Source organism: Seriola dumerili, unplaced genomic scaffold, assembly GCF_002260705.1.
Source record: "Seriola dumerili isolate Sdu_G_001 unplaced genomic scaffold, Sdu_1.0 BDQW01000468.1, whole genome shotgun sequence".
NCBI classification, from domain to species: domain Eukaryota; kingdom Metazoa; phylum Chordata; class Actinopteri; order Carangiformes; family Carangidae; genus Seriola; species Seriola dumerili.
In genome coordinates, this window is record NW_019174723.1 from 892,562 (window position 1) to 916,455 (window position 23,894).

Genomic DNA, 23,894 nt, shown 5'->3' on the forward strand with positions numbered 1-23,894 from the left:
CTGTGTATGCATGAAGGGAGCTATTGTTGTCTGCTACACGCGGTGGAATATTGCAACTGAGGAGTGGTGTTATTCTCCCTAACTTCCAAGAATGAGTTGTTTTCAGGATTTTACAAATCAGTTACAGCTATTAAAGAGTCGGGTATTAAAACAGAACGTGGGCAGAAACAGAGAAGGTCAGCATCTGGGGGTAAGTTTTCAAAATGAAGATTATTTCTCTTTTTTCTTTCTGCTGTTGCAAACATTCAAAACACAGGAAGAAGAATGTGAACCTTTTCAGCGCAGATTCGTCATACCTAATATTACAGTTTTTCTCAATTGTTTTGGTGCATTTTAGAGTCGGTAGCACGAACACAAAAACTGTTTCTTTTTCAAAAATAGCAAATGACAAAACTCAAAACCCTTAATACGATCATAACAAATCACTCCTCACTGTCTTTGTCAACACAGAGCATCACAACATCAGTCTATTGATATTAAATGTTCCTGCACTTTCTATGTGATAGTTGTGTGAAAACCAGAGAGAAACATCTGGTAATGCTGCATCAAGTTAGTGGAGAAAAGCTGTGAATACACAAAATGTTTGAACTCATGTTTCAGTGGTTACTATGGACAACCTCCACCCTCCTGTCTTCTCTCCACCCTGGTTTTCACAGGGGTCGGGGGGGATTCCTCTGGCCAGGAAGCTGTGTTATGCTGTGGGTGGGGTCCCATATCAGATTACTGCAATATCTATAGGCATTTCCCTGCAGATTTTCCTCCTAGATGTTGTGCAGGTAAAAGTTTAATTTGTCCTAACGCTTGCAAAGAGGACCACTGACCTGTACTTCCCACTATACTGACCTCTGTACAACAAAATGGTGTATGTCAGCTTGTCTTTTAACAGCTGAATTACACATTTTCACAGATGCAGGCCTCCTATGTTTCCATGATTTTATTTGTGAGTCGGGCCTGGGATGCTGTGACTGACCCTCTGGTTGGATATCTGGTGAGCCGCAGTAAAAGGACACCCATCGGCAAACTCACTCCATGGTTGGTTGGTGGGCCCACGTGTTTAACGCACACTTCATCTTGAATCAAGTTCCGATTCTTCCTCGGGTGCTGTTTCCAACAGAGCCATCAATGTGTATCTCACAGGCTGCTTCTTTCCACTCCGCTTGGTGTCCTGTCCTATCTGCTGCTGTGGTTTGAACCACAAGGCTTAATGTCTGAGCCTCTCAGCGTGCTGTGGTTCCTCACAGCGGCCTGCCTGTTCGAGACCCTCATGAGTGTAAGTCAGTGCAAGTGTTACAGGCACTCCTCCCTCCTGTCCCCCATCTGGTACCCAGTGGTGAAATATTTACTTATACTGTAATTAAGTACGGTTTTGAGGTATTTCCTTCATTTGAATATTTCCATTTTGTGTTATTTTATATTTCCACTACACTTCAGATGGAAATATTGTCCTTTTTACTACATTACATTTAGATTATAGAAAAGTCCAAAAACTGAAAACAGATTTTTATCAGAACTTTTCACATTTATCTTGTGACCCTTTGCGGGGGCCTGACCCCTGGCTGGGAACCACCAGACTAAACTACCAAACTGTAGTAAAGATCCCAATTTTCTTTCATTTTCCTCTTCCTTTCTTCAACTATCTCGCTTCTTTTCCTTTCATTTCTCACTCCACCCCTCATTTACCTGATAGAGTTCACCTGGGCACCAGGAGATTATTTAAGGGCCTCCCTCCACTCATTCACTCTTTTTCACCTTCACATGGGGTGGCAGTTTCTGGTAAGAGAAGTTTGTTCGCTTTAGTTCTTATAATTTGTATGTTAGTCTCTGAGAACCTTCTCTATCCTTATTTCTTTAAGTACATCATGAGACTATTTTGATTTGTTGTGTTAAATTCAATCTTTATTCTTTATTGTCCTTTCAGAACCCACAGCCCATGTGTGCGTGTCTTCCTTTTTCATGTTGAAATAATTGAGAATAAACCTTTGTTGGATTGGATATATGTTTAATGGCCTTCGTTCTTTCATCCTGACCTGATGCCCATGGTGACAGTGAATCAATTCTGAACCTCCTACTTAACACAAACTATATATGTAGTTAAAACCTGCTCCACCTAGAGCAGCTCCAACAGTAAAACGCTGTTTACTCACTGACGCATCAACATCATAATGAATAATTCATCAGTGTTTATTTTTGATACTTAAAGTACATTTTGATGATCATATAAAACATTTGGGAATATTATTCCGTTGTCATATTGGTACTAAAGGCTTAGAGTATTTCTTCCACCACTGCTGGTACACATTTCTTTGCCATCTGTGCAACATCTTAGTTTCATAGTAATAGTTTTTCATTGTAATAGTTTCATACTGTTTTCATGTCAGTTGATTCTGCCATTTTGCTCCAAGCTGTGTCACCATGGTGACAGTTTCACACCACTCATGCGCTGTCAGTAGTTGTCATGTTTTCCCCTGTCGCCCATTAACAGTGCTACAACGTCCCCTACCTCTCACTCAACATGTTCCTGGGGGGCGATCAGAGAGACAGAGACTCTGCCACAGCCTACAGTAAGAGGACCTTATCCTTATTCCCAGGTCAAGGGCAAACAAAATGTTGACCAGGATTTCCCTCTGCTTTATCACAATCTCTGCATCTCTGTCTAGGAATGAGTGTGGAGATGGTGGCGATGCTGCTGGCTTCTGTAATTCAGGGTCAAGTTGTGGCTGTGTACAACACAGAGAAGCAGGAGGCTTGTCAACAGCTGGGCCAGGCCCATGATACATCTCAAAGCACATCTCCACCACAAACCGCATCCCTTCAGGAAACGGTAGAAATGGCACTTGAAATGTTAATCAAAGTGGTCACTCTGGCTGAGGTTACACTGGGATTTCTTCAGCAGTCCAGTAGCATTGCTTTGGCATTGTACTCGCATAGTCCCAGGGATATCTTGTTACCCTGTAATTTACTGCACGTAGCCTGACATAGACATTGTTGTGTTTGTCTGTGTGTGCTCTCAGGCTGGTTTTGTTAGTTATTACACAATGTGACAAGGTCGAGGAGGGACATTACATTTAATGGAATTAGACACGTGTTTGCAAAAACAAACCATTAGTTAATTTAAATGAGAAACTAATACAGGAAGATTATGTCATATAAACACTATTTTTACTGAAGTTAGAAAATTAAAGCCACTGTGAGGAAATGATTAGCTTAGCAATTAGCTTAGCCAACCATTCAAATCAGAAACCTAGAATCTATTGAAGTGACTTAATATTTTATTGGAAAGTCAAACGACAACAGACTATACAGAGACACAAACTGACCACAAAGACATGCTGGAAAACTACAAGAAACAAAGACACAAAACTACAAAAAGAAGCAAATCACTACAAAAATATTTAAACGACCACACTGAGGGACAAAACAAGTACAGACTACAAAGAGACACAAAACTACCACGAAGAGGTGCAGAAACTATTTTGTTTTTCTCAGTTTGGTTTGAGACTTTTTTTTTTTTTTTTTTTTAAATGTCCGTGCCAAGGGGCCTGTTGTCTTTCAATCCATTCAACATATATCTAATGCTTCAGTTTTTCAAAGGATTAATCAAACAAGATGTAGCATGTTGATTAGTGAGGCTCTGTTTCCATGTTTTCGTTCTTTATGCTAAGCTAACACAAACCTGAGTGGCATCAATCTTTTCATCTAACAGAGTGTTAAGTGTTAAAAACTCTATAACAATAGTGGAATAACTTGATGTGATCTAAAGGCAAAGTAACCCCAAACAACAAGATTACATAACTGAATAACACAAACCAGGGAGGACTGTTTACTTGTGTTTGTATGGCTCTGGATATTTATTTGTAGACGGCATAATATGCTTTTTTTTTTTTTTTAAAAAGGTTTAATGTGTTTTCTTGCCCCCAGCAAAAGGCTTTCCTGACCTCATCCCTGGTCATGGGCGCTTTGTTTTTCCTCTGCAGCCTGGTTCTCTTCCTCGGGGTGAAGGAGCAGCAGGGTGAGTCACAAATGGCCAAAAATAAAATACTACAAATGAAAATAGAGTAGATGAATCATCACAATCTATTTCAATTCATAAATATCAACTAATATAACAAACCTGACTCATTTCTTTCCTTGCATACCCTTTAGCTAAAGTTCATCCTGTGAGTGAATTGTATATATTTTGGTATTACACAGTGTTTGGTTTAATTTCAGCCCCTCTCTGCTCTGATGACAAAGTACGACCACCCTATCTGACCTCGCTGAAGATGCTGATATGCCATATTCCTTACCAACGACTGGTGCTTGGCTTTGTGTTCAGTGCTCTTGCAATGCAGGTTCGGTTTGTGACGTACATTAATAATCCTAATCATCTCTGCATATTTGCAATTAGGTTTCTATATTTTTTCAATTTGCTTCGTTTTTCAAAGAATGCATTTAATGATTATGAAATGATATTGTGATATTTTTATTCCCAATCTGTTTTTATCTCAGATGTCCTGGAGTAATTTTGTACTGTTTTGTAGTCATGCAGCTGGGCTGGGAGCCCAGTTCCAGTACCTGCTGCTGGCTCTGCTGGTAAGATGCAGCTAACCAGAATCACACACTCTGCTCACATGCATGTTAATAAATGCAACTTTTGAATAGCCTTCTATGGACTTCACAAAGTGCATGATTAGAAGACAAAGACACAGTCTTAATATTTCCACAGGGCTCTGCCTGTATAGCAGTTCCTCTATGGCAAGCAGTTCTTCTGAGAATAGGAAAAAAGGCCACAGTTATCATCGGACTATCAGTAAGAAATCACAGATCAGATATCCCTGTACAGTAATCTGAGTAATAAGTCATTTTGCACACCTTAAATCTCCTCTTACCTGAGACGCCTGTTTCTGTCTCTCTCAGCTCTTCATCCCTGCAGTGATCATAGTTGCCTGTGTTCCCAGTAACCTGCCAGTCTTCATGACTATGTGCATTCTGATGGGGTTCAGCATAGCGACTGTATTCTTGCTGCCATGGTGAGTCACTTCCCTGCTAGGACACAAAGTTCTCAGTCCTTTCCAAGGCCCCTGTCAGATCTGATCAGAATCAGAGCTGAATGTGCACATGAATCATTCACATCGCCTCTACCTGACCTGGCCACTGATGAATATTCTAGCATCAGTGGGTTTTGTTGACTGGTCAGTTTCCTCATCTGAATTGACATGTGGTTTTGACTGAGCTGCTCGCCATCCAGGACCTCTACATCCAGCGCTGATCATCTCCCACCCCAGACAGGCAGTACAGGAGTGTCCGGACCTGAACCAGCAGGTTCACAGACAGTTTTTACCCACAAGCTATCAGGCTAATGAACTGCTGACATTTAAACTTGCACACACACCATATACTACAGTAACACAATGACATACAGATACTACATTGATTGGACCGTCAAGGAAAACTGCAGTTTACACTGTTTATACTTGTCACTTTAATTTCTATCACTTATATTCTTTTTATTTTAGGTAATTACTTTTTATACTATTTACACTACACCTATTTGTTGTACTTAAGACTTTTATATTTAACATTAATTATTAATTAATTATTTAAATACTGTTTTATTTTTTACTTCATATGTAAATTGGCTCTGAGACCAAGAATTGCATTGCTGGCAACGATGATCCCATCGTTAAATGCATATGACAATAAACTTGAAGCTTGACATGTTATGTCACCTTGTAATGTACAGTATCTGCTACAGGCATGGATGGATTATTGAATGGGCTTACCGACCAGAGCCTCTCTTTGAAGTGACTTAACTTTTCTCTTTGGAAAGTCAGCAGAATACAAAGAAGAAAAACGACTAGAAAGACACACAAAATAACCACAAAGCTACGACGAAGATGCAAAAACCATATTGATACACAAAAAATCTACGAAGAGGTGCAACATGATTACAAAGGGACACAAAATACCACAGACACAGAATGATTGGCACAAAATATTTGTAGTCAAAATAGACTTAAAACAATCACAAAGAGACAAATAAACTGACTACAAACAATATTTTGTCTCTTAGTCTGAGGGACTTGCTCCTATGTAGGAGGGTGTGGGCATTTTACATAACTTTCTCACAATCTGCCCGTGGCTACAGGTCAATGCTCCCAGATGTGGTGGACGACTTTGCCATGAAACATCCCTCCTGCAAGGACCTGGAGCCTCTGTTTTTCTCCTGTTATGCCTTCTGCAATAAGCTGGCAGGAGGCCTGTCTGTTGGAATCTCAGCCATGATATTACAGTGAGTCAATCTTCCATCATCTCACTTTGTGTTATCTGTGTTCATCTGTTGATCCGTCACATTTTGTTTACTCCCTCTGCAGGTTTGCGGGCTACAGAGCGGGTGCGTGTCACCATGCTGATGGAGTGGTGATGGCTCTGATTGTGCTGTTCTCGCCAGTTCCCATTGCACTTCTGCTGATGGGGCTGGTCTTTTTCTGCACCTACCCAATCAATGAGAGGCAGCTCCAGGAACAACTGACCACAGTCCAGTAAGTGGCTTTTTTTTTGGTGTATTATCCTCTTAAGAGATGAAGCCACAAATGGTTCATGACATGTCAACTTTAAAGTGACTATAATGGGGATTTATACATATTAAACTTTTTTTTAACAGTGTATCAGATAAAATGTCAATTGTGAAAACAATGTGAAAGAGGTCACTGTAGAGGTGAACCTCTCATAGCATCATTTTTGACCACAGCAGGCAGATATTTCCAGTAAAAAGATTGGTCTCTATCCAGCACCAAACATTAGACAAAGTTAACAATTAGCTGATGTAGACATCAGGAGCTGGTGGAGACCAAAAACGGCGCTGAAAGAAAATGTTTTAGAAAATGTTAATTAATAAGCTTTAGGGATGTTAGTAAGCTTATTTGTGCTAAGCTACGCTAAAGTCGAAAGATATGAGAGATATTTATCTTCTCATCTAAGCAAGAAAGCAAAAAGTTTATTACCAAAATGTAAAACTATTCCTTGAAGCGTTTTTCATGAGAAGACCAAGTAGTCAAACCATATAGCTGCATCACAATAGCTAATAGCTAGTCTAATTAAGTAACAAGCAATGAATGCAAAGACTGTTCTCACTCTTTCATGATTCATAATATTGGCCTCTTGGGACAATTTAAAAAAAAAAAAACAGCAGTTATCAGATTATAGTAACATACTGTACATGGTTTGATTCTGCTGCAACTATACAGTAGTTATTATTTTTCTCTTTATTCTTCATCTAGCCCAGAAGCTACCTCATTGTCATTATCATCATCATCATCATCATCATCATCACCATCATCAGACTCAAGAGAAAATGTAGAGCAGCCCCATGTTGGTGTGACATCAACTAAACATTATAACACAAAGACCAACAGATTGTACAAGTCAAATTCCTCACCCTGTTTTCATAGTCATGAGAAAAAATGCTCGATGAAGTCATCTGCCCGTTCAGATGTACTCAACCGCCCATCTACAAAATACAGCAGACCTAAATCAGTTGTCCAGTCAAATGTAAAACCTCAGTGTCATAAACAGAGACTCGGCTCTCACCAGCGTTCTGGAGAAGCTAGCTTGGGGAGAAATCTTCTTGAAAATGATCCAGGGTCTTTCTCTAGCAGATCAAATGTGAGATCCAAAGTTTCGTGGGTATAGTCAAAAACCTTAATGTGATAGTTTGAGATCTTGGGAAATATGCCTTTTCACTTTGAGTTTGAGCTAAGAGTTTGATGAGAAGATTGACACCTCATGTCTGTATGCTAAATGTGAGGCTACAGCCAGCAGCTAGTTAGCTTATAGCTTAGCATGAAGACTGGAAACAAAGGGAAATGGCTTGCCTGGCTTTGTCCAAATTAAAAAAAACAAAACAAAACAAACACCTACCAGCACAATTACAGCTTCATATTTAGTATATAGACATGAGAGTGGTATTGATCTTCTCAAAAACTTTGGTATCAAAATACTGTCATCTCTAAAAACTAGCTTTTATAGATGCACTTTTGAGCTCACTGTTATTCTTGCATTTGTGGCCAGACTGCAATTGTTCTATTTGATTTGTTTGTTTATACAATTCTGTGAAAAATGTCTGTTTTGGAAAGGAAGCTTTTGCTGTCATTGTGATTTATGTTGACTTGACTTTTGGAAATTAGAGTAGCTTCTAAAAAACTAGCCAAAAGTAAAGTGAAATTGGATTTACATTGACTAGATGGACAGAAACAAGATGAATGATGATGTTGCTCTGTAACTGCTGAATGTGTAAATAAACTGCTAACAAGTTCACAATGTCAGTTTTTTTTTTTTTTTTTTTTAGAGATGACAATGAAATCAGTTATTGCAAGTTTAAGCTAAACAAGTAATCGCATCATCATTCATAATGCCACAATGTTGCAGTGCTCTTTCTGATTGTCTTCAGTTCTCAATGAGTCTGTTGCATAGTTTCAATGATCTCCTCACTTCATGCTGTTTACCTGTTTATGAGGTTAATGGCTCAGCAGCCATCAACATGCAACAGTGTTACCACTAAAAAGAAGTCAGAGTAAGGAACATAAGAACAACCCCTTTCACTAGTAGGCCGTTTTCACTGCAGGCACTTTGACTTGTTGAAGCAGGTAAAACACAGGTGTAACCAATAATAGCGATGATTGCTCTATTCCCTTTGTGTACTGCTGATGCTACACCAGCGAGCCAACATGCAGAGCACTGCAACAATGTGCTTGTTGACTCTAAGTAATTTTGTTATTCATTACACCTGTGCCTTTCCAGCTGTGACATTTCAAAATGTCTAAGAGAAAAGTTTGTTGATTGGCTCATAACATAACAATAAGCCCCTGGGCACAGACATGTAGGCCCCCGACCCCTCCTACATATAGGAGCAACACTGTTTTTCTTCTTTTTGCAGTTTCGCATCTTTTTTTGGTTTTGTGCCTCCTTGTAGTTAATGTCTTTGTGGTCATTTTGTTTTTCTTTGTAGTTGTTTTGCTTCTTTTTGTAGTTAGTGAGGTCATTTTGTGTTTTTGCAGTTGTTCGCAGAAGTCATATAGGACTAGTACCAAATTCAGATATTTTTCCTGACAGCTTGGAGTATGACCCCCAGAAGCACCTCTAATCATGTCACCCAGGAAACACTTTTTTTTTTTTTTTTTAAACAATCAGACAGTGGTAGGACCTACACAAAGTTGAAACATGTCACTGTCACACACTTTATAAAACGGTTTCTTATGTGGACTGATGTTCAGTTTTCACATGAAATTATGTATGGCAATATATATATATATATCTATATCCATGGTGACTTGGTGCGTTTCCCCCCATCTATGCTCACCCGCCCGTCGACAGGCCGCCCCTGTCTCCTGCTTCCGCTCGCATTGTAGGGTGGTTGAGAGGAAGGATACCGAAGAGCGAAAATGGGAGTAGAAATTGAGACCATAACTCCGGGCGATGGTGAGAATAATTGTACTTGCTTATCGGCGTTATTCTATATTCCAGAAGAGCGTCTGGTTCATTATTATACACGCTTTCTCTATTTTCTCCTGGTTTCCAGGACGGACATTCCCGAAGAAGGGGCAGCGCGTCGTGGTTCACTATGTCGGTGAGTGGAGAAGCTGGAGTACAGCCGGAGCTACTGGATGGAGCTGAGAGATTTGCAAGCAAAATGTTTTCATTTTAGCGAACATTGACCGCATGCATCCCGTTAATGCTATCCGTTAGAGGTGCTCAGTGTTTGCTTGAACTAGGGGACCTAGTAGAAACTGGAAACAGCGGCTTGTTGTGCTGTTAGCATTGAAGCTAGCGTTCAATGCCCTGTTAAATAAATTGTCTCTTGTGTCTTTTCGGCTAGCATTAGCCAATGCAATATTAGAGCCGGGCATTTGCTGGCCAACTCGTGTCATTTACTCCGTAATTGAATTGGGGCCGTGTTGTCCTTATGCGAGGCATTAAGAGTAGTCGAGCTAACGGAACCGTAGCTGCTGTCAGCCGCCTAACGTAAGCTAACCAGCCCCATGATGCTAGCCGGCTAACGTTAGCTCTGTTACCGTTAGAAGACTGCTGGGCACAGACAGTGTTGAAAACTAACTAAGAACATTTACTACAGTCAAATTTTGAGGTACTTGTGCTTTACTTTAGTGTTTACTTACTTTATAATGCTACCTCACTACATTTCAGAGTGTAATGTACTCTATACTCCATTATATTTATCTGACAGCTGCAAAATCATAAGAAGAAGACGCAGGATAAGCTCACTGATTACAATACAAAACTCCCTTTAAAAAGTTGTCTCCTTGGGGCCTCTTGTTAATTTGGCTGGGTATTGGCACTCATCACCGACTGCTTTCAATTCACAAAGTCCAGAATGGATTCATTTTGATTTGTTTCCATTCAGTTTTTGGTGATTCAGTTACATCAGTAATATATCAGTGTTGCGATTCTCAGAATTTATCCTGGGATCTTGAATTTCTTCTACATTCAACAAGAGTGTTGCACTGTTTCCTTGAATATAAAGTTGTGTGAAATGCAAATTATTGGCCAAATTGTGAACACATTTCCCATTTATAAAACTGATGACCAACTATTTATTTTCTTTAGCAAGTGCAGAATGACTTAAAACATAATACTTCAATCTATTTAGGTCTACATGTTGAACATTTGAGCAAGATTAACAAAAAACTTGCACCACTGTACATAATCATCATGCATATTTTAATAAACTAATGCTATCCCATACAGCTGTGTGTGGATGGTCAGTAGCAGATAATTCAAGTAAGTACAGCATATCCACTTTAATGATCAGATTGAGCTCAGACAGGGCAGAAAGTGAAAGTCTGCTCACTAATTCATTTAAACTTTTTGTGCACTGTTTGTGTTGACAGCACATCAACCTGATATCTGCAGACAGCTGTTGGCTAGTGTTAGCTCCTGAGAGGGACAGACTACATCTCGTAGCCAGAGATGATATCTCTTCCACCGACACAAACGCGGAGCTTTAGTCTGTCCCTCTCAAAGCTACGATCCATCACGAGATGACCAGAGTCAGCTAACCATCCTGAATCACAACAGTCCTGCAAACTGCAGCTAGTCCAGACTGTAACAGTTCATGTCATAGTTTACAAGACTGTTGTGTCTCAAGGCGGCTCACATAGCTAGTTATATTTGTTACTTTTTAATTTAAGATTACCTTGTAGTGCAGATTGTAATAACGATGATTTCCACAAAGTAGTCATTTTACACATCATGCAGCCCTACCTGAACTACTGTCAACTAACCCACATATACAGAACATATAGCACAGATGTACTGTACTGAGTAAAGATTGATTTTGGGATTTTAAGAATCCTTATTGGAACATTCATATAAAAAAAGCTATTGATTTGGAAGTCTTTTTTTTTTTTTTTTTTAAATCCAGCCCTACTTGTTACAGGTTTCAAGTGTCTGAGTAGTTAGTTTTTCCACTTAAGAGACATTCCCCCTCTAAACGTCTCAGATGGTTTCATAACTGTTCATGGGCACAAAGAGTGAAAATGATCTTGCATTTCACAAAAAAGAAAGTTTAGAGAAAAATCAATAACCAGGAAACAGGTTTGTGTAGCAGGATTTTGTTTTTGTGCTTTCCCATTAATCATCTCATGACCTCTCAGCTTTATCTTGTGACCCATCAGAGAAGCCCAACCCCTATGTTGAGAACCACTGACTTACACTACCGAACTATATAATGTTGTTAAAACTAGCTCCACCTCAACCAGCAACAGTAGTTTAACACTGCTTACACATTGATGCTTCAGTATTAACAATCTAATACTTTAGAGATAAATATATAACATTATCATAATTCAAAATCATACATTTGTAATTTTACTTAAGGAGTGTTACTTGTAGTGGGATATTTTACATTGTTGTATTGGTGCGTTTCGAGTACCTCTTCCACCACCGGATACAGAAAGGTGGGACTCAACAAACCAAGCTGTTTGTCGAATGATAAATCCCGAAATCGCCGACCCGCTTCCCCTCTCTTGGTTTTTATCAGGCACACTGGCAGATGGGAAAGTGTTTGACTCTTCGCGGTCCCGGGGGAAGCCGTTCAAATTCAAGATTGGACACCAGGAGGTTATCCGTGGTTGGGAGGAAGGAGTAGCCCAGGTGAGGAGGAACTTTTCCCATTGACTGAAATGCTCAAGCTTATTACTGGACATTCAGTTCTCAGTTGGAGGATATAGTTTTGTTCTGTTTAACTCTGTTGCATTAAATTTGGTGTTTGTTAATCCTCATTATATAAAAGGGGTGGACAAAATAACAGTAACACCCGAATGTATAACGCAATACAAATAAACTGTAGCCACCTAGTTGAATCAACAATCCAAACCATTTAAACATAAATGAACAAAAACATAACATTCATGAAAGCATTATTCATTCCAGGACTGTTGTTAGGCAGTTTTAGATGGGTGTCTGTATAAACAGGCCACTGAGTGTATTAGAGCTTCAACTATTAATTGATTTGTTGATTGATAGTTTTAGCTTCTAATTAAGGATGAATCCCAAATGTTTACTGGTCCGAGCTTCTCAAATGAGCGGATTTGATGCTTTCCTTTGTCATACACCATAGTAAACTGAATATCTTGGGTGGTTGACTGTTGGTCAGACAAAATAAGATGTCTGAAGACATCAGACTACAGTATATACAAAATTGATAATTGAGAAAAATAATCACCAGATTAATTTATAATGAAAATAATATGGTTTTAGCCTTGGAGTGTATATATACTGTATGTATTATTGCAGTTTTTGAATGAGATATGTTAAATATTGTGTGTGTTGTTTAATTCAGTAGCAACAGTAGTAGAAGTAACGTGTCCATCTCCCCCACAGATGAGTGTAGGTCAGCGGGCAAAGCTGATTTGCTCACCAGACTTTGCCTATGGCAGCAAAGGGCACCCAGGGATCATCCCACCCAACGCCACTCTCACCTTCGATGTGGAGCTGCTGAGCCTGGAAGCCTGAAACTTGTGCACTCACTTTGTTAAATTCCACTCAAATTTTCAGGGTGAGAAGTTTTAAATAATTTGTATAAACAACATGATTATGTGCATCATATACGGTGCAGATGGGGTAATTGATTTGGCAACTGTGTCACTTTAAAGTATCTCAAAGCGCAAGTGGTGGTTATGCAGTGATAAATGATACTGGGTTGCCCATAAAGCCTTTTCGTTTTTTCAGCACTGTGATAACATTTAAGCACTACACATGTACACTGACTATACATTTAGCCTTTGTAATTTACTCTGTGATGTTTAGATAGTAAATGGTATGAGCATAACAAGCTTTAGTCTGTTTATGCTGTAATCCCCTTTTGCCTCTCCTCCTTAATCACAGCTCTAAGACGCTTCTTCTTTTCACTGCAGGTTGACTCCTATCTCGGGAACATGGAGGAAAAATGTAAACAGATGATTCCTGCTCTTGATTCCTGCATAGGACCTATTCACTAGTTCACTCTCCTTTCCATTTCGATACATATTTTGTCGTCACTTGCTTTAAAACTTTATCCTTCATACTATACTTTAGATTCCATACGATAATAAGTCATAGGCCATCCCATCCCATGTATTTTGTCAAATTATGCTATGTATTTTTGTATTTTTTTTTCTTTTTCTTTTTTGTTTTATTTGACTTAAATTTTGCAAAATGTGTCTGCCATCAGGACCAGGTTTTAGATAAGTGTCAGAACTATTGAATCAATCTCATTCCTGTGGTTCTGTGGCCTTTTACACAAAAATTGTATTGATTGCGGGTAATGAATTGTCTTGAATAAAAATAAGAATAAATTGTTGTTTGACACAAATGATATTTCTATGAATGAACTTTGTGATACTTGTTATTTGGCGAAATTATAAAAAAAAAAAAAAAGAAGTATGGAATACATTGTAACCAGGGATTTACGAATCAAGCACATTTATGCCATGAACAGCCCACAGGTCTCTGCAGATGTAGATATTTCTTTGTCTATCCTGCAGCATCAATTCTTAATTTATATGAGTGAAATGACTTTATTGCTCTAACGTTGACAGCTGGACATTGTGTCTTGTTGATTGCTTGTAAAAAGCCAAAAGAAGGTCTTATGGGAAAAATATTTGGTTTCTGGTGAAAGGTTTCTAAACTTGCATGGTGAGTTCCCCCACAGATTTTTAGGCACATCTTGGGGTTTGTGATTATCTTTATTTGAAGGAGTTGTGTGTAACAAGCTGTGGATGTTGTAAAAGGTCTGTTCATTACTCTAAACACATTAAAAAGAGTACTTTTAACACAAACTGCTATTTTTCCTTCCCTTGGGTGATTGTAACTCACTGTTTAACCTCAGTATTCCCTTACAATAGGCAAGATCAACCCCACTGATTGATGGATTAATAATTTAATCGGATTACAATACACTAACAATAAAAGAAGACGTAAAGAATCATGTTTTATTTTCCAAGAGGAGAGGAAACATCCAGGGCATTTTGCAATATTCTGTTTCTTGTGCAATTATACTACAGTCAGTCATTGATTCATTTCTTTTGCATGTACAGTACAGGCCGATGGAAAGTCTTTCACGTGTTGAGTCCAGGCTATGCAATAAATAAGAGGTACATGGAGAACGATAAATGACATCGAGCAATTACAAATTCAGAAGCGCTTCTTTTTTGATCATGAAGGATCAAACGTAGTTGCTCTGGAACCACAGTCAAACAAATAGAAAATAAGAAAATTGTGAGAAGTTCAAACGCTAGAATATGTACTGCTCAAACCACAGATAAATGACACTTTTTATTTTCCACTGGTTTGAATTTACACGAACAGCTGTTTACATGAACAGCTGTTTTGCCTTAAGCTGAATCATTGATTGAACTAGTAAAACTTTTTTGGAAAGATCCCTGAAAGCTAAAACATTGCTATTTTTGCATAATAAGGCTGACATTGGTAACCATATACACACTGTACATCATAGTTTGTAGTTACTATTGAGCCATTTCAGTTGACACACAAAAGGGCCACTTGATGTTATGATACATACTGTACATCCTTATAAACTGCAATACAGTGCTATGACCTACACTGACACAAAGAATAACTTTTCAAGTGTTGGTCTTTACTCGCAGCTGTGCAAAGATCTTACGTGTCATGTAAAATTTGAAAATATATCACAGTATCAAAAACAACTCTTCACAAATCCAGTAAACAGAACTCCTCATCCAAGTCCTTCATTCATTCAGCTGTGTGGATCACAAACTACTGCATGTTAAATCTTAAAGAATTATCTCTCCCTCTCTCCTGTAATGTTTATAGAAATCTGTAACTGTCGATACATGAGCAGACAGTGCATTCAGAGCAGTGGAAGTCTGGTACATATTCATGTCCTGCTCACACACCCACCTCAAGGCTTTATTTTTAGATCCAAACTGCAACAAATGGCTGACCTGCTGAAAAGATAGAAGCACAGAGCCTTGTATTTCTTTCAACATGATTTAGAGTTTGGGATTATCTCCATTATGTCAATTTAACTCAGTCATAACTCCAAACTGCAGATATTTATTATTCTTTATTTTCAGGTCATTGATAGATTGTAACTGAAAAACTAGTGTCCCATCAGGAGCAAAGAAATAAGAGCCTGTACAGTTTTAAACTCTCATGGTTTGTTTATTGGCAAAATATCAATGATCTGTCTGTTCTGCACCTGAGTACTAGAATACTGAAGGTAAAAGTCCCAAACAGCTTCGAAACGTACTCAGTATTTTCAAGAGTGGAAGTACAAAATGAATGCCTTACACTTTTTGCAGCCTATGCTCAGAGTGCTCTGTAAATCTACGAACTGCTTCTGCACAAGTCAGTCAAGTAGTAGTAGACTGTAATTTATTTTTTAGGATGTTGATGCCAAAGAAAAAATTTCTTTTTCCTATTAACAATTTTTAAAACGTAATGATGAAAATAGGGAAGCATCCAACTTCAGAATTTTTTTTTTTTTTTTTTTGATAAAATAAATTGAATATTTTAGCCCAGATGTTTCACATGAATCCAGGTAGGGGCTTTTTAATTCAAGCAAGAGAACCCAACCAAACTGTGGGTGACATGCAAATTGAAATAAAGAGAAAACCACTGAAACTGCAGGCAGTAGCAGTAAGTATAGATCTGAGTACTTAAAGTATTTAATAATGTACAACTAATCCTTTGTTCTCTAAGGCAAGGCATGACCACAAAATCACAAGGGCGTTATGTAAAATCTAAAAATCTTATAAGAGGAGATATCCAACACATTTTTGTGGCTGCGCTTGCAGAGGTTGGGAGGTTGTTTTCTGAATGTCAGAGGGAGCACAAAATGTCAGATCGTTGTTGTTCCATTCATGCTGGTAGGCCTGCGTCCCCTGCCTGCACCCTGGCGGCGAAGCGAGTGGAGGGCCACAGCGCAGCAACCTCTCAGCAGGGACCCAATATGATACACTGGCATGATGTCCCGTGGTGCCCCTCGACACAGCCACGCCATGGTCGGGACCACCGGCATTGCCAAAGCCAAAAGATCTATGAGGAAATACCGGCTCCAGTGACACAGCTGAGGGGGATACCCGTCTTCATTTGCTCCTTCAGTTTCCTCTGTATTGTCCTCTTCTATCTCCAGTACTGTAGCTTCCTGCCTCACTGGCAGTGGAGCTGTAGGGTGGGGCTGGCAGGTGTGGGGCTCTGCTGGCATCTTCATTACCTCCTCTGGTTTGTCGGGTGGCAGCGGCTCTAAGATGAATGAATGCTCAAGAGGGGACGCAGGAGGGAAAGAGGATGGGATTAGATGTGTCTCCGAGGGAGTGACGTCTGCTGTGGCTAAAGAAATGACACTCAGCTCCTCTGCACCGCTCTCCTCACACAGCCAGGTCATGGTCGGGCTGCAGGCCTGAGAGCGGACCTCTGGCTTTTTCTCTGCTGCAGGAGCAGGAGTGGGGATAGGGTCAGTGACAGGGACAGCAGGAGTTGCTGCTGTTACTGGGGCCTCCTCCTGAGGTAAGTGCAGGAACAAGTGATGATGGGGGAGGTAGGAGTGTCCAGTGCACCGACAGCTGCTACTGAGAGTGTGGCAGGAGTGTGAGATCGGCAGCACAGTCCCCCCACTGCACAGCCTTTCATAGGTAGAAGAGCGTGGCACAGTAAGGGGGCCTCGGATGTGGCCCTGTGATGGCAGCTGCTCTGACAGGAGAGCTGCCTCCAGGAGCAGGTGGGTTTGTCCTGCTGGGCGAGATGCTCCACTTACCTCAGGAGCGTTTGAGCTGCGTTCCAGCTGCAGAGCCTCGCTGCTCAGTCGGGTGTAGGTGGTGCTGCGGCTCAAAGTGCTGGCCGGGGAACAGCCACAGGAGCGAGACTTCCCCCCTGGCCGAGCTCCTTGCAACCCTGAGTATGGCTTGTGGTCGTGGGGGTCTTGTTCACGGGCACCAATGTTGGACCTCACTGACTCTACCACTTCCTGGAGGTGCTGGATCTCCTTGCGTGCCTCTTTAAGGGCTAACTGGGCCTCCACGCGGTGGCATTCCTCTTCTATCCAGTCTTCCTGCATCCTGTACAGTTGGCTCCTCAACTCATCTATTTCACAGTCCCTATTAAAGTGTAAATAATAATTGGATAGCAGAGTTAATTTTCTTTGAATAGAAACCAAATGTGACAGCTTTGTGCACAGGAAGTCTAAAAAGATAAGATTTAAACTTGTGCCCTGCCCACTGGTTACAACAAATGTTGAAGGACAAAAAGGTTTACCTGTGTTGTAGTCTTTCAACATTCTCCCTCAGCCTGGCTCGCAGATGTCGTATACACACCTCCTTCTGTTGCAGAGGTGTAAGGTACTGCTCCGGGGTGGGGGGCCTGATCCCATGGTTGTCGCTGCAGGCTGTGTGCTTTGCCTGACGCCTGAATCAACACGCATGTATAAAGAAATCATTTACGCAAAGTGCTTCTAGTGAACCTTTAGTGAATTTGTGGATGGATTACTGAATGGGCCTACTGGGCACAGGCCCAGGGGCCTGAGATGTCAGAGGACCCCCCTGGGCCAGAGCCTCAGCATGAAGTGATTGTTAATGCTTCCTGTTTGGAAGTCACAGAGCTCAATTAAAAGACAAAAATACCACAAAGAGACACAAAACAGTAACAGAGAGGCTAAAAATGACTACAAAAAGAGACGCAATATGTCCCCAAAGAAACATAAAATGATCACAAGAGATGAAAAATGGAAAATAAATACAAAAAACAACTACAAACGCAGTGACCACCACCGTTTTGTGCCTCTTTCAGTCTGGGAACCCTATATTGGAGGGTGGGGTGACTTTTATCTGTCTGTGCCCATGGGCCCATTTTTCTCATAATCCATCCATGAGTGAACTGTGCAAAGCCTGTGTTATTAGATGTCTGTACACTAGAAACAAATGAAGCAAATCAAACTGCTGTTGAACTACGCCCTGGAGGCAATGAACAAAGCTACAGTAAACATGAGTAGTTCATAAAAGTGCTGAAATAAATGAAATATTGCCCTTTATTAACAACGTCTTTGATACACTGCTGCAGTGTGAAGCATAGCAACCGACCAAAGGCCCTTCAATAAACCTGTAATGAAGCTTATATGGTTAGTTTTTGTTGACATTGTGTCAGCAATTTGTTGATTCAACTCCACAGTAACTTGGGAGGGTTTTAGTTTGTGGTCTTGTTGAACTATTACATTAAGTGTTTCGAATGTTGTCCATCCCAATTTACATAAATAGGAGTGGACAAGAAAAGCTGATGTTGTATAAAGAGAATTATATGATTAGATCTTACCTGGGTGTACTAGGATACGTCCGGGCGGTGGGGCTGCTCTCCACTGCCCTGCCCCGACCAGGGTAGGTGTGGGTACTGGATGTATCACTGGAATATCGCCCACTGCCGCCACTAGTGCCCACTGAGCGCCTTGAAGGGAGAGATCGTATAACACTCATTTACTAAATACTGTATGTGAACAAATATGTCATTCAGGTGTATAAAAAGAGAGGCGTGAAAAGGAAGCAACAGTACCTGCGCTGACCTGATGAGGGCTTTCGACTCGGAGTGAGAGACATTGATGTGCAAGGGACCTCCAACCTCTCCGCGGTTGTCTCTAGAGAAGGATGCTAGGAGCCCTCACAGCCGCACTGTAACAAGCATAAAAGCATGAAATCGGCTGATGATAATCTGAACTATAAAAAAAAAAAAAAAAGATGCAGAATGTATTCCGAAAAGCTCTCCTCACTAATCTACATCACAGTGTTCAGTAAAGAAAAGCAAAGAAATTTTCCTTCCAAACGGTTGTCTACTGCGTTGGGGTCATTATGGGCTTCTTCACTGGAAGTCAGTGACAGTAGCCTGATAAAAAAAAAAATAGTCTAGGCCAGCAGCAAATAAAGCCTCCTTTCTGTGCCGACACAAAGGGGACACAGTGAGTTCACAGTCAGTGCAGCTGCCTCTCTCTCTGAGCTGTGTCCTCGCGTCTGCAGAGCTGCAGATAAACATGAGAAACACTCACATTAACTGGTGTCAAAGGAAAATTGGACATTTGGTGGCTGGTGCAGTCGAGAGGGGTCACTAGGGTTACTACCTGTCTACAGTCGGTTAAGAATTTCCCTCTACTGTTGATCGAGCAGGGGCGGACTCCTGTATACAGTGCTACAGTGGCTCCGATACTACGTACAGCTAAAAGTGTTGGTACCCTTACATCTCATTGAAACAATATTCTTGTTCTTCCTGAAGAGTGTTGAAGGCTAAACCTCTTTTGTCCTGCACACTTCCATGTTTTTACTTTAACACAGAATAAAACGCCGTGAAAAGAGCTGTATTCTTGTTTATACTACGACTTTCAAAAATGGCCTGAACAAAAATGACTGGTACCCCTGAGAGGCGGTGATAAATAAAAGGTTTGTGGTGATATTTCCAGCAGACTGACGTCTTCAATTAGTATCACAGGTGTCTTCAATCTTCTAATTAGTCATTCAGCCAATTCAAATGGAGTCCTTGTTTGTGCTGTTTGGTGTCATTGTGAGCACCGCACTCAACAGGGACGAGCTGATCTTGGTGCAATCAGTGGAAGAAGACGAAATTCTTGGAAATAACTAAATGGTACTTTAGAAAATCCATGAGGTGATGAAATTAATAATTTAATAATTAATAGTTTAATTTCACTCTTATAATAGCCACCCTTTAATTATTTGTAGTTTTCATATTTTATTTGCTGTTAACTGATCAATTATATTGCCTCTATTTATCTTCCCAACATAAAGAGTATTGAAACATTTTAAGTATTCAAAGTTATAATCAAGTGCTTAGTCAGATTTAAGGCTCATTTACTTTATTCTTGATAAGGAAATATCTGATCAAAGAATATGATCAGATATTTCCTTATCCTCTTTTTTCTAACTTAAGACTGTATTTTATGTGGGTTAATCTTTTCATTGTATTAATTAATGTATTGAGTTCACTTTCGACTTTCTATGCATTCATGTTTGTGTTTGTTTAGCACATTTTAAACTGCCCTTCCCGAACATGTACGGTATCTTTTGTTCAGCACAGTTATGACTCTGACTTTCATTTTGTCAATTTAACAAAGTATAAAGCTGCCACGGCCCTAAAATACAAGACAAATTACACAGAAACCTATAAAAATTTACAAATCTTTAATCATAAGCACTGAAAACATTACTGTTGTAACAACATTTTCATTGTGTATGTCTATTCAGTAAGTTAAAGGTTTCTTTAAAAAAAGGTTTTATGGTCTACAGACATAAATGAGAACGCCCCACACTAGCATTTTAAATCGACTCCTGGCAGCTTTTCTCTACATAATACATAAATTATGTCACTGTAAATAAAACATACAGTGTGTTCACTGATGACTCCATAATGCACTGAACATTTTGAAATATATTTTTTAAAAAGGTGCCAAAACTTGTAAATATTCCCCAAAGTGACGTAGTCTTTAGGCACCAATGTCTTTAGTCAACCCTAGTCTTTTTGTTCATTTTTACTATATTTTGTTGGCCTAAAATCTGTGAAAGTCTAAATACTTGAATTAGCCTGTGAAATATTCACCATGTATAAGTTTTTAATTGTAGAAAACTGTTGAAACCCTCACATCCAAAGAAAAACAAAACATGACCTCAGTGACCTCAATAGTAGCTACAATGCTGCCTAGTAAGTAATAGTAATGAGCAATTTCAGATTATTTCCCCTCGGTATCGGTTAGTTTTGTCACCATCCCAGGTACAGAGAAGCTGAGCCCTGTCTGGCGGAAAAAATCCAGGATGAGGACAAAATGTTCTCAGCTTTCTTCAGAAGTCCCTGCAGCTCTGTAAAAAGCTTAGGGAACCTGCTGATCTAGGCCTAAAATACACCTGCTGATGGATAAATCTTTGAAGTGGCTGCAGACATAAACAGGCCTCCACTCTGCTGATAATGAAAAGCAGACTAAACGAAACGGAAGCATCACATTTGTCCTATATTTAAATTCTAGGACAATGAGGCAGGAAATCTCAGCTCCTTCTCCTCTATCTGCGCAACAAGTGTCAAGTATGTTATTGGTGAGAAATACGCCATCATCTTACGTAAGTGTGAGTATCGATGTTTGCTGTGGAGGCAAGCATCAAACAGCAGGTGGATGAAACTGTACTTAAAGCAGCATTTAGACATGGAAATGAGAGGCGGTGATTTTTTTGCTTTTCTTCCAGGATAAAACATCGTAAGGCGCAGGGATGATGCGCGTCATCCATTAATAATCACTATGGCATTACATCGCAGGGTTTGCATTTGTCGCCCACAATAAAGCCGTGTTAGATAAGCAGAAAGGTCTAGTGTGATGATGTTGAGGAGGAGGATTACAGCAGCCGAAAAAAGTCTCACCATTGTTTTTCATTGCCAACTGACTACAGTGGTCCACAAACAGGACGTTTAACGCCCCAGCAGATACTTTCCATGAAGGAAAACGCAGCCCGGTCGCTTCTGATACAAACAGCTGACTAACTGTTTTAGTCCCAGCTGTGTCCTATATACAAGGATATCACCGGGTTTCTGAGTCTCTTCTGGCAACCGCAGACACACAAAACACCAACACAGCCAACACTAACAATGCCTATATGAAACGCTACCATTTCGGCAGGTGGGAGTTGTGCATCGCAGAAAAGCCTCGGTTCCCGCCAGACTTGATGGTCGCTGAACAGTCCCTGGTGGTGGCCGCAGGAAGAGAAGATGCTGCTGATGGTGATGATGAGAGTCCATCCTGCAGCCATGAAGCCCGGAGATGAAATGAGGCAACTGCGTCTGCTGCATCGGTGCTTCTTAAAGTGACAGTAGGGGATAATAATGCTTCATTTGGCAGGAACTAACTGCATGAGTGGTTATTAAAAGCGTTTTCATGGCAGGGATAATAATGTCTGATAGATTAGAAAGCTCCTCAGTCCAGCACTGACAGCAGGCAGGGTGATGATGTGTCCAGTTTGAGTGGTACACCATGTACAGCACCTCAGATGATAGATGTACAGAGACTCATTCACTGTGTAGTGGCTACAGGCCAGGTAGAGCAAAGTTTGTATGATATGATGGAAACACATGAAAAACAGACCCATTTATTTTATTACAACCCACATCCGCAGACATCCCTACAAAATATTTACAATTTCAGAATGGCTTAAACTCTATAATAAATCCTCTACACTTCTTACATAATGAACTCCAAGAACAAGTGGGAAATGGGTGTGTCACTCAGCTCCAGTTTTTTACAGTCATCCCTATGCCCTCTAAACATATGGTATGTATTAGTGGTCCCTCAGTGTCATGTCTGGACCTGTGATAAAAGAAAATTATTTTTCTGCCCTCTAATGTGAGATGTCAGGACTGCATTGAGCACAAAATAAGGTGAATTAAAGTCAAATTCTGACAATTTGTAGCCTAATAAATATTAAATAATACATTTCACACATCTACTATCACTGTATAATTGAACATGAGTCACACCATCTGTTGCTATAGAACTGATGACTCCATTTTATAGATTTAAGCTGCAGACAGAAAACGGTGAACATAACATCTAGACAATTAGAATGACTGGTATATTAATTGAGCTTCGTGTCCCAAACTTCGGTAACATAAAATTGTTTGTAGAACATCACAATGTACACAAAGTAAATATTCAGCCATATTTTTGTTTCATATAAATGCCAAATATTTATTTTACTCCCTGAAACAGAGAAAAATGTTAAATAGATACTTTAAAAGGAAGTATTGAGGAATGAACCGATACAAAGCAATTATTTTCAACATTTACTTATTATTAATTGCCAAATTGTGCTTTTTTTCTCTCAGACAAAACACAACAGGAATTCAAGTGGCACTTGGTGCATGACAGGTCTTGCATACAAGTTTACTTTCTGAAGAACAATAGTTGGTATAAATAAATGAGGAATTTGTGTCAAACACTGAATATGCAGGAAAGCACAGTACCTAAAAGACCTCAAGAAATGCTCCATAACATGCTGTCAATATAAAAAATAAATACATTCATAGGATCTTTGAGATTACCATTTAAAATATTTTTGAGTTGAAGAGTTTTAGATGAAATGTTTTTGTCATTGATAACCTCCGCTTTCTCACAAATGAAAAGTGCCAAGAACAAGCACAAAGAATATTTACAACATTTAAGACACACACAAACATACACAGGGTTTTTGCAGGTTCACCAAATTTTTGCCAAATTTAAAGCTTTTTAATCCCACATAGAATAACATACATGTTTCACCATCATACCGGCTAAAGTATAAAGCTATGATTAACAGTTTTCAGTGATTCCCTGCAGTTTATAACAATAATTCCTGATAATATAATTTATTAAAATA

The 23,894-nt window shown here is 39.8% G+C and overlaps 3 protein-coding genes across 3 annotated transcripts; 2 read left to right on the top strand and 1 right to left on the bottom strand.

Annotated features, from left to right (window-relative positions):
- Positions 1 to 608: 608 nt before the first annotated feature.
- LOC111234859 (sodium-dependent lysophosphatidylcholine symporter 1-like) lies at positions 609 to 6,525 on the top strand. The gene is made up of 12 exons (XM_022763056.1): positions 609 to 776; positions 908 to 1,032; positions 1,138 to 1,270; positions 2,483 to 2,561; positions 2,658 to 2,821; positions 3,919 to 4,009; positions 4,210 to 4,331; positions 4,489 to 4,572; positions 4,706 to 4,789; positions 4,897 to 5,009; positions 6,128 to 6,271; positions 6,354 to 6,525. The coding sequence occupies exons 1-12, from the start codon at positions 609 to 611 to the stop codon at positions 6,523 to 6,525; spliced, it is 1,479 nt and encodes a 492-aa protein (XP_022618777.1).
- Positions 6,526 to 9,348: 2,823 nt separating this feature from the next.
- Positions 9,349 to 13,914, top strand: LOC111235015 (peptidyl-prolyl cis-trans isomerase FKBP1A-like). Its single transcript, XM_022763297.1, has 5 exons — positions 9,349 to 9,456; positions 9,557 to 9,604; positions 12,035 to 12,147; positions 12,877 to 13,051; positions 13,410 to 13,914. Exons 1-4 carry the CDS (start codon positions 9,420 to 9,422, stop codon positions 13,006 to 13,008), a joined length of 330 nt encoding a protein of 109 aa, XP_022619018.1. The 5' UTR covers positions 9,349 to 9,419; the 3' UTR covers positions 13,009 to 13,051; positions 13,410 to 13,914.
- A 2,290-nt stretch (positions 13,915 to 16,204) lies between these two features.
- Positions 16,205 to 22,281, bottom strand: LOC111235014 (syntaphilin-like). The gene is made up of 5 exons (XM_022763296.1): positions 22,152 to 22,281; positions 19,054 to 19,169; positions 18,820 to 18,948; positions 17,770 to 17,919; positions 16,205 to 17,612 (listed from the first exon to the last, which is right to left on the bottom strand). The coding sequence occupies exons 2-5, from the start codon at positions 19,095 to 19,097 to the stop codon at positions 16,358 to 16,360; spliced, it is 1,578 nt and encodes a 525-aa protein (XP_022619017.1). The 5' UTR covers positions 19,098 to 19,169; positions 22,152 to 22,281; the 3' UTR covers positions 16,205 to 16,357.
- Between the last annotated feature and the right edge of the window lie 1,613 nt (positions 22,282 to 23,894).

What these genes read in the sequence shown, in the direction of transcription:
- LOC111234859 (XM_022763056.1), top strand. Translation starts at nt 609, where the DNA reads ATGGACAACCTCCACCCTCCTGTCTTCTCTCCACCCTGGTTTTCACAG. An exon ending in CCGCATCCCTTCAGGAAACG is followed by an intron (nt 2,822 to 3,918) that starts GTAGAAATGGCA and finishes TCTTGCCCCCAG; the next exon opens with CAAAAGGCTTTCCTGACCTC. An exon ending in TCAGTGCTCTTGCAATGCAG is followed by an intron (nt 4,332 to 4,488) that starts GTTCGGTTTGTG and finishes TTTTTATCTCAG; the next exon opens with ATGTCCTGGAGTAATTTTGT.
- LOC111235015 (XM_022763297.1), top strand. Translation starts at nt 9,420, where the DNA reads ATGGGAGTAGAAATTGAGACCATAACTCCGGGCGATG. An exon ending in GACCATAACTCCGGGCGATG is followed by an intron (nt 9,457 to 9,556) that starts GTGAGAATAATT and finishes CCTGGTTTCCAG; the next exon opens with GACGGACATTCCCGAAGAAG. An exon ending in CGTCGTGGTTCACTATGTCG is followed by an intron (nt 9,605 to 12,034) that starts GTGAGTGGAGAA and finishes GGTTTTTATCAG; the next exon opens with GCACACTGGCAGATGGGAAA.
- LOC111235014 (XM_022763296.1), bottom strand. Translation starts at nt 19,097, where the DNA reads ATGTCTCTCACTCCGAGTCGAAAGCCCTCATCAGGTCAGCGCAG. An exon ending in CCCTCATCAGGTCAGCGCAG is followed by an intron (nt 18,949 to 19,053) that starts GTACTGTTGCTT and finishes TCTCCCTTCAAG; the next exon opens with GCGCTCAGTGGGCACTAGTG. An exon ending in GTTGAAAGACTACAACACAG is followed by an intron (nt 17,613 to 17,769) that starts GTAAACCTTTTT and finishes ACACTTTAATAG; the next exon opens with GGACTGTGAAATAGATGAGT.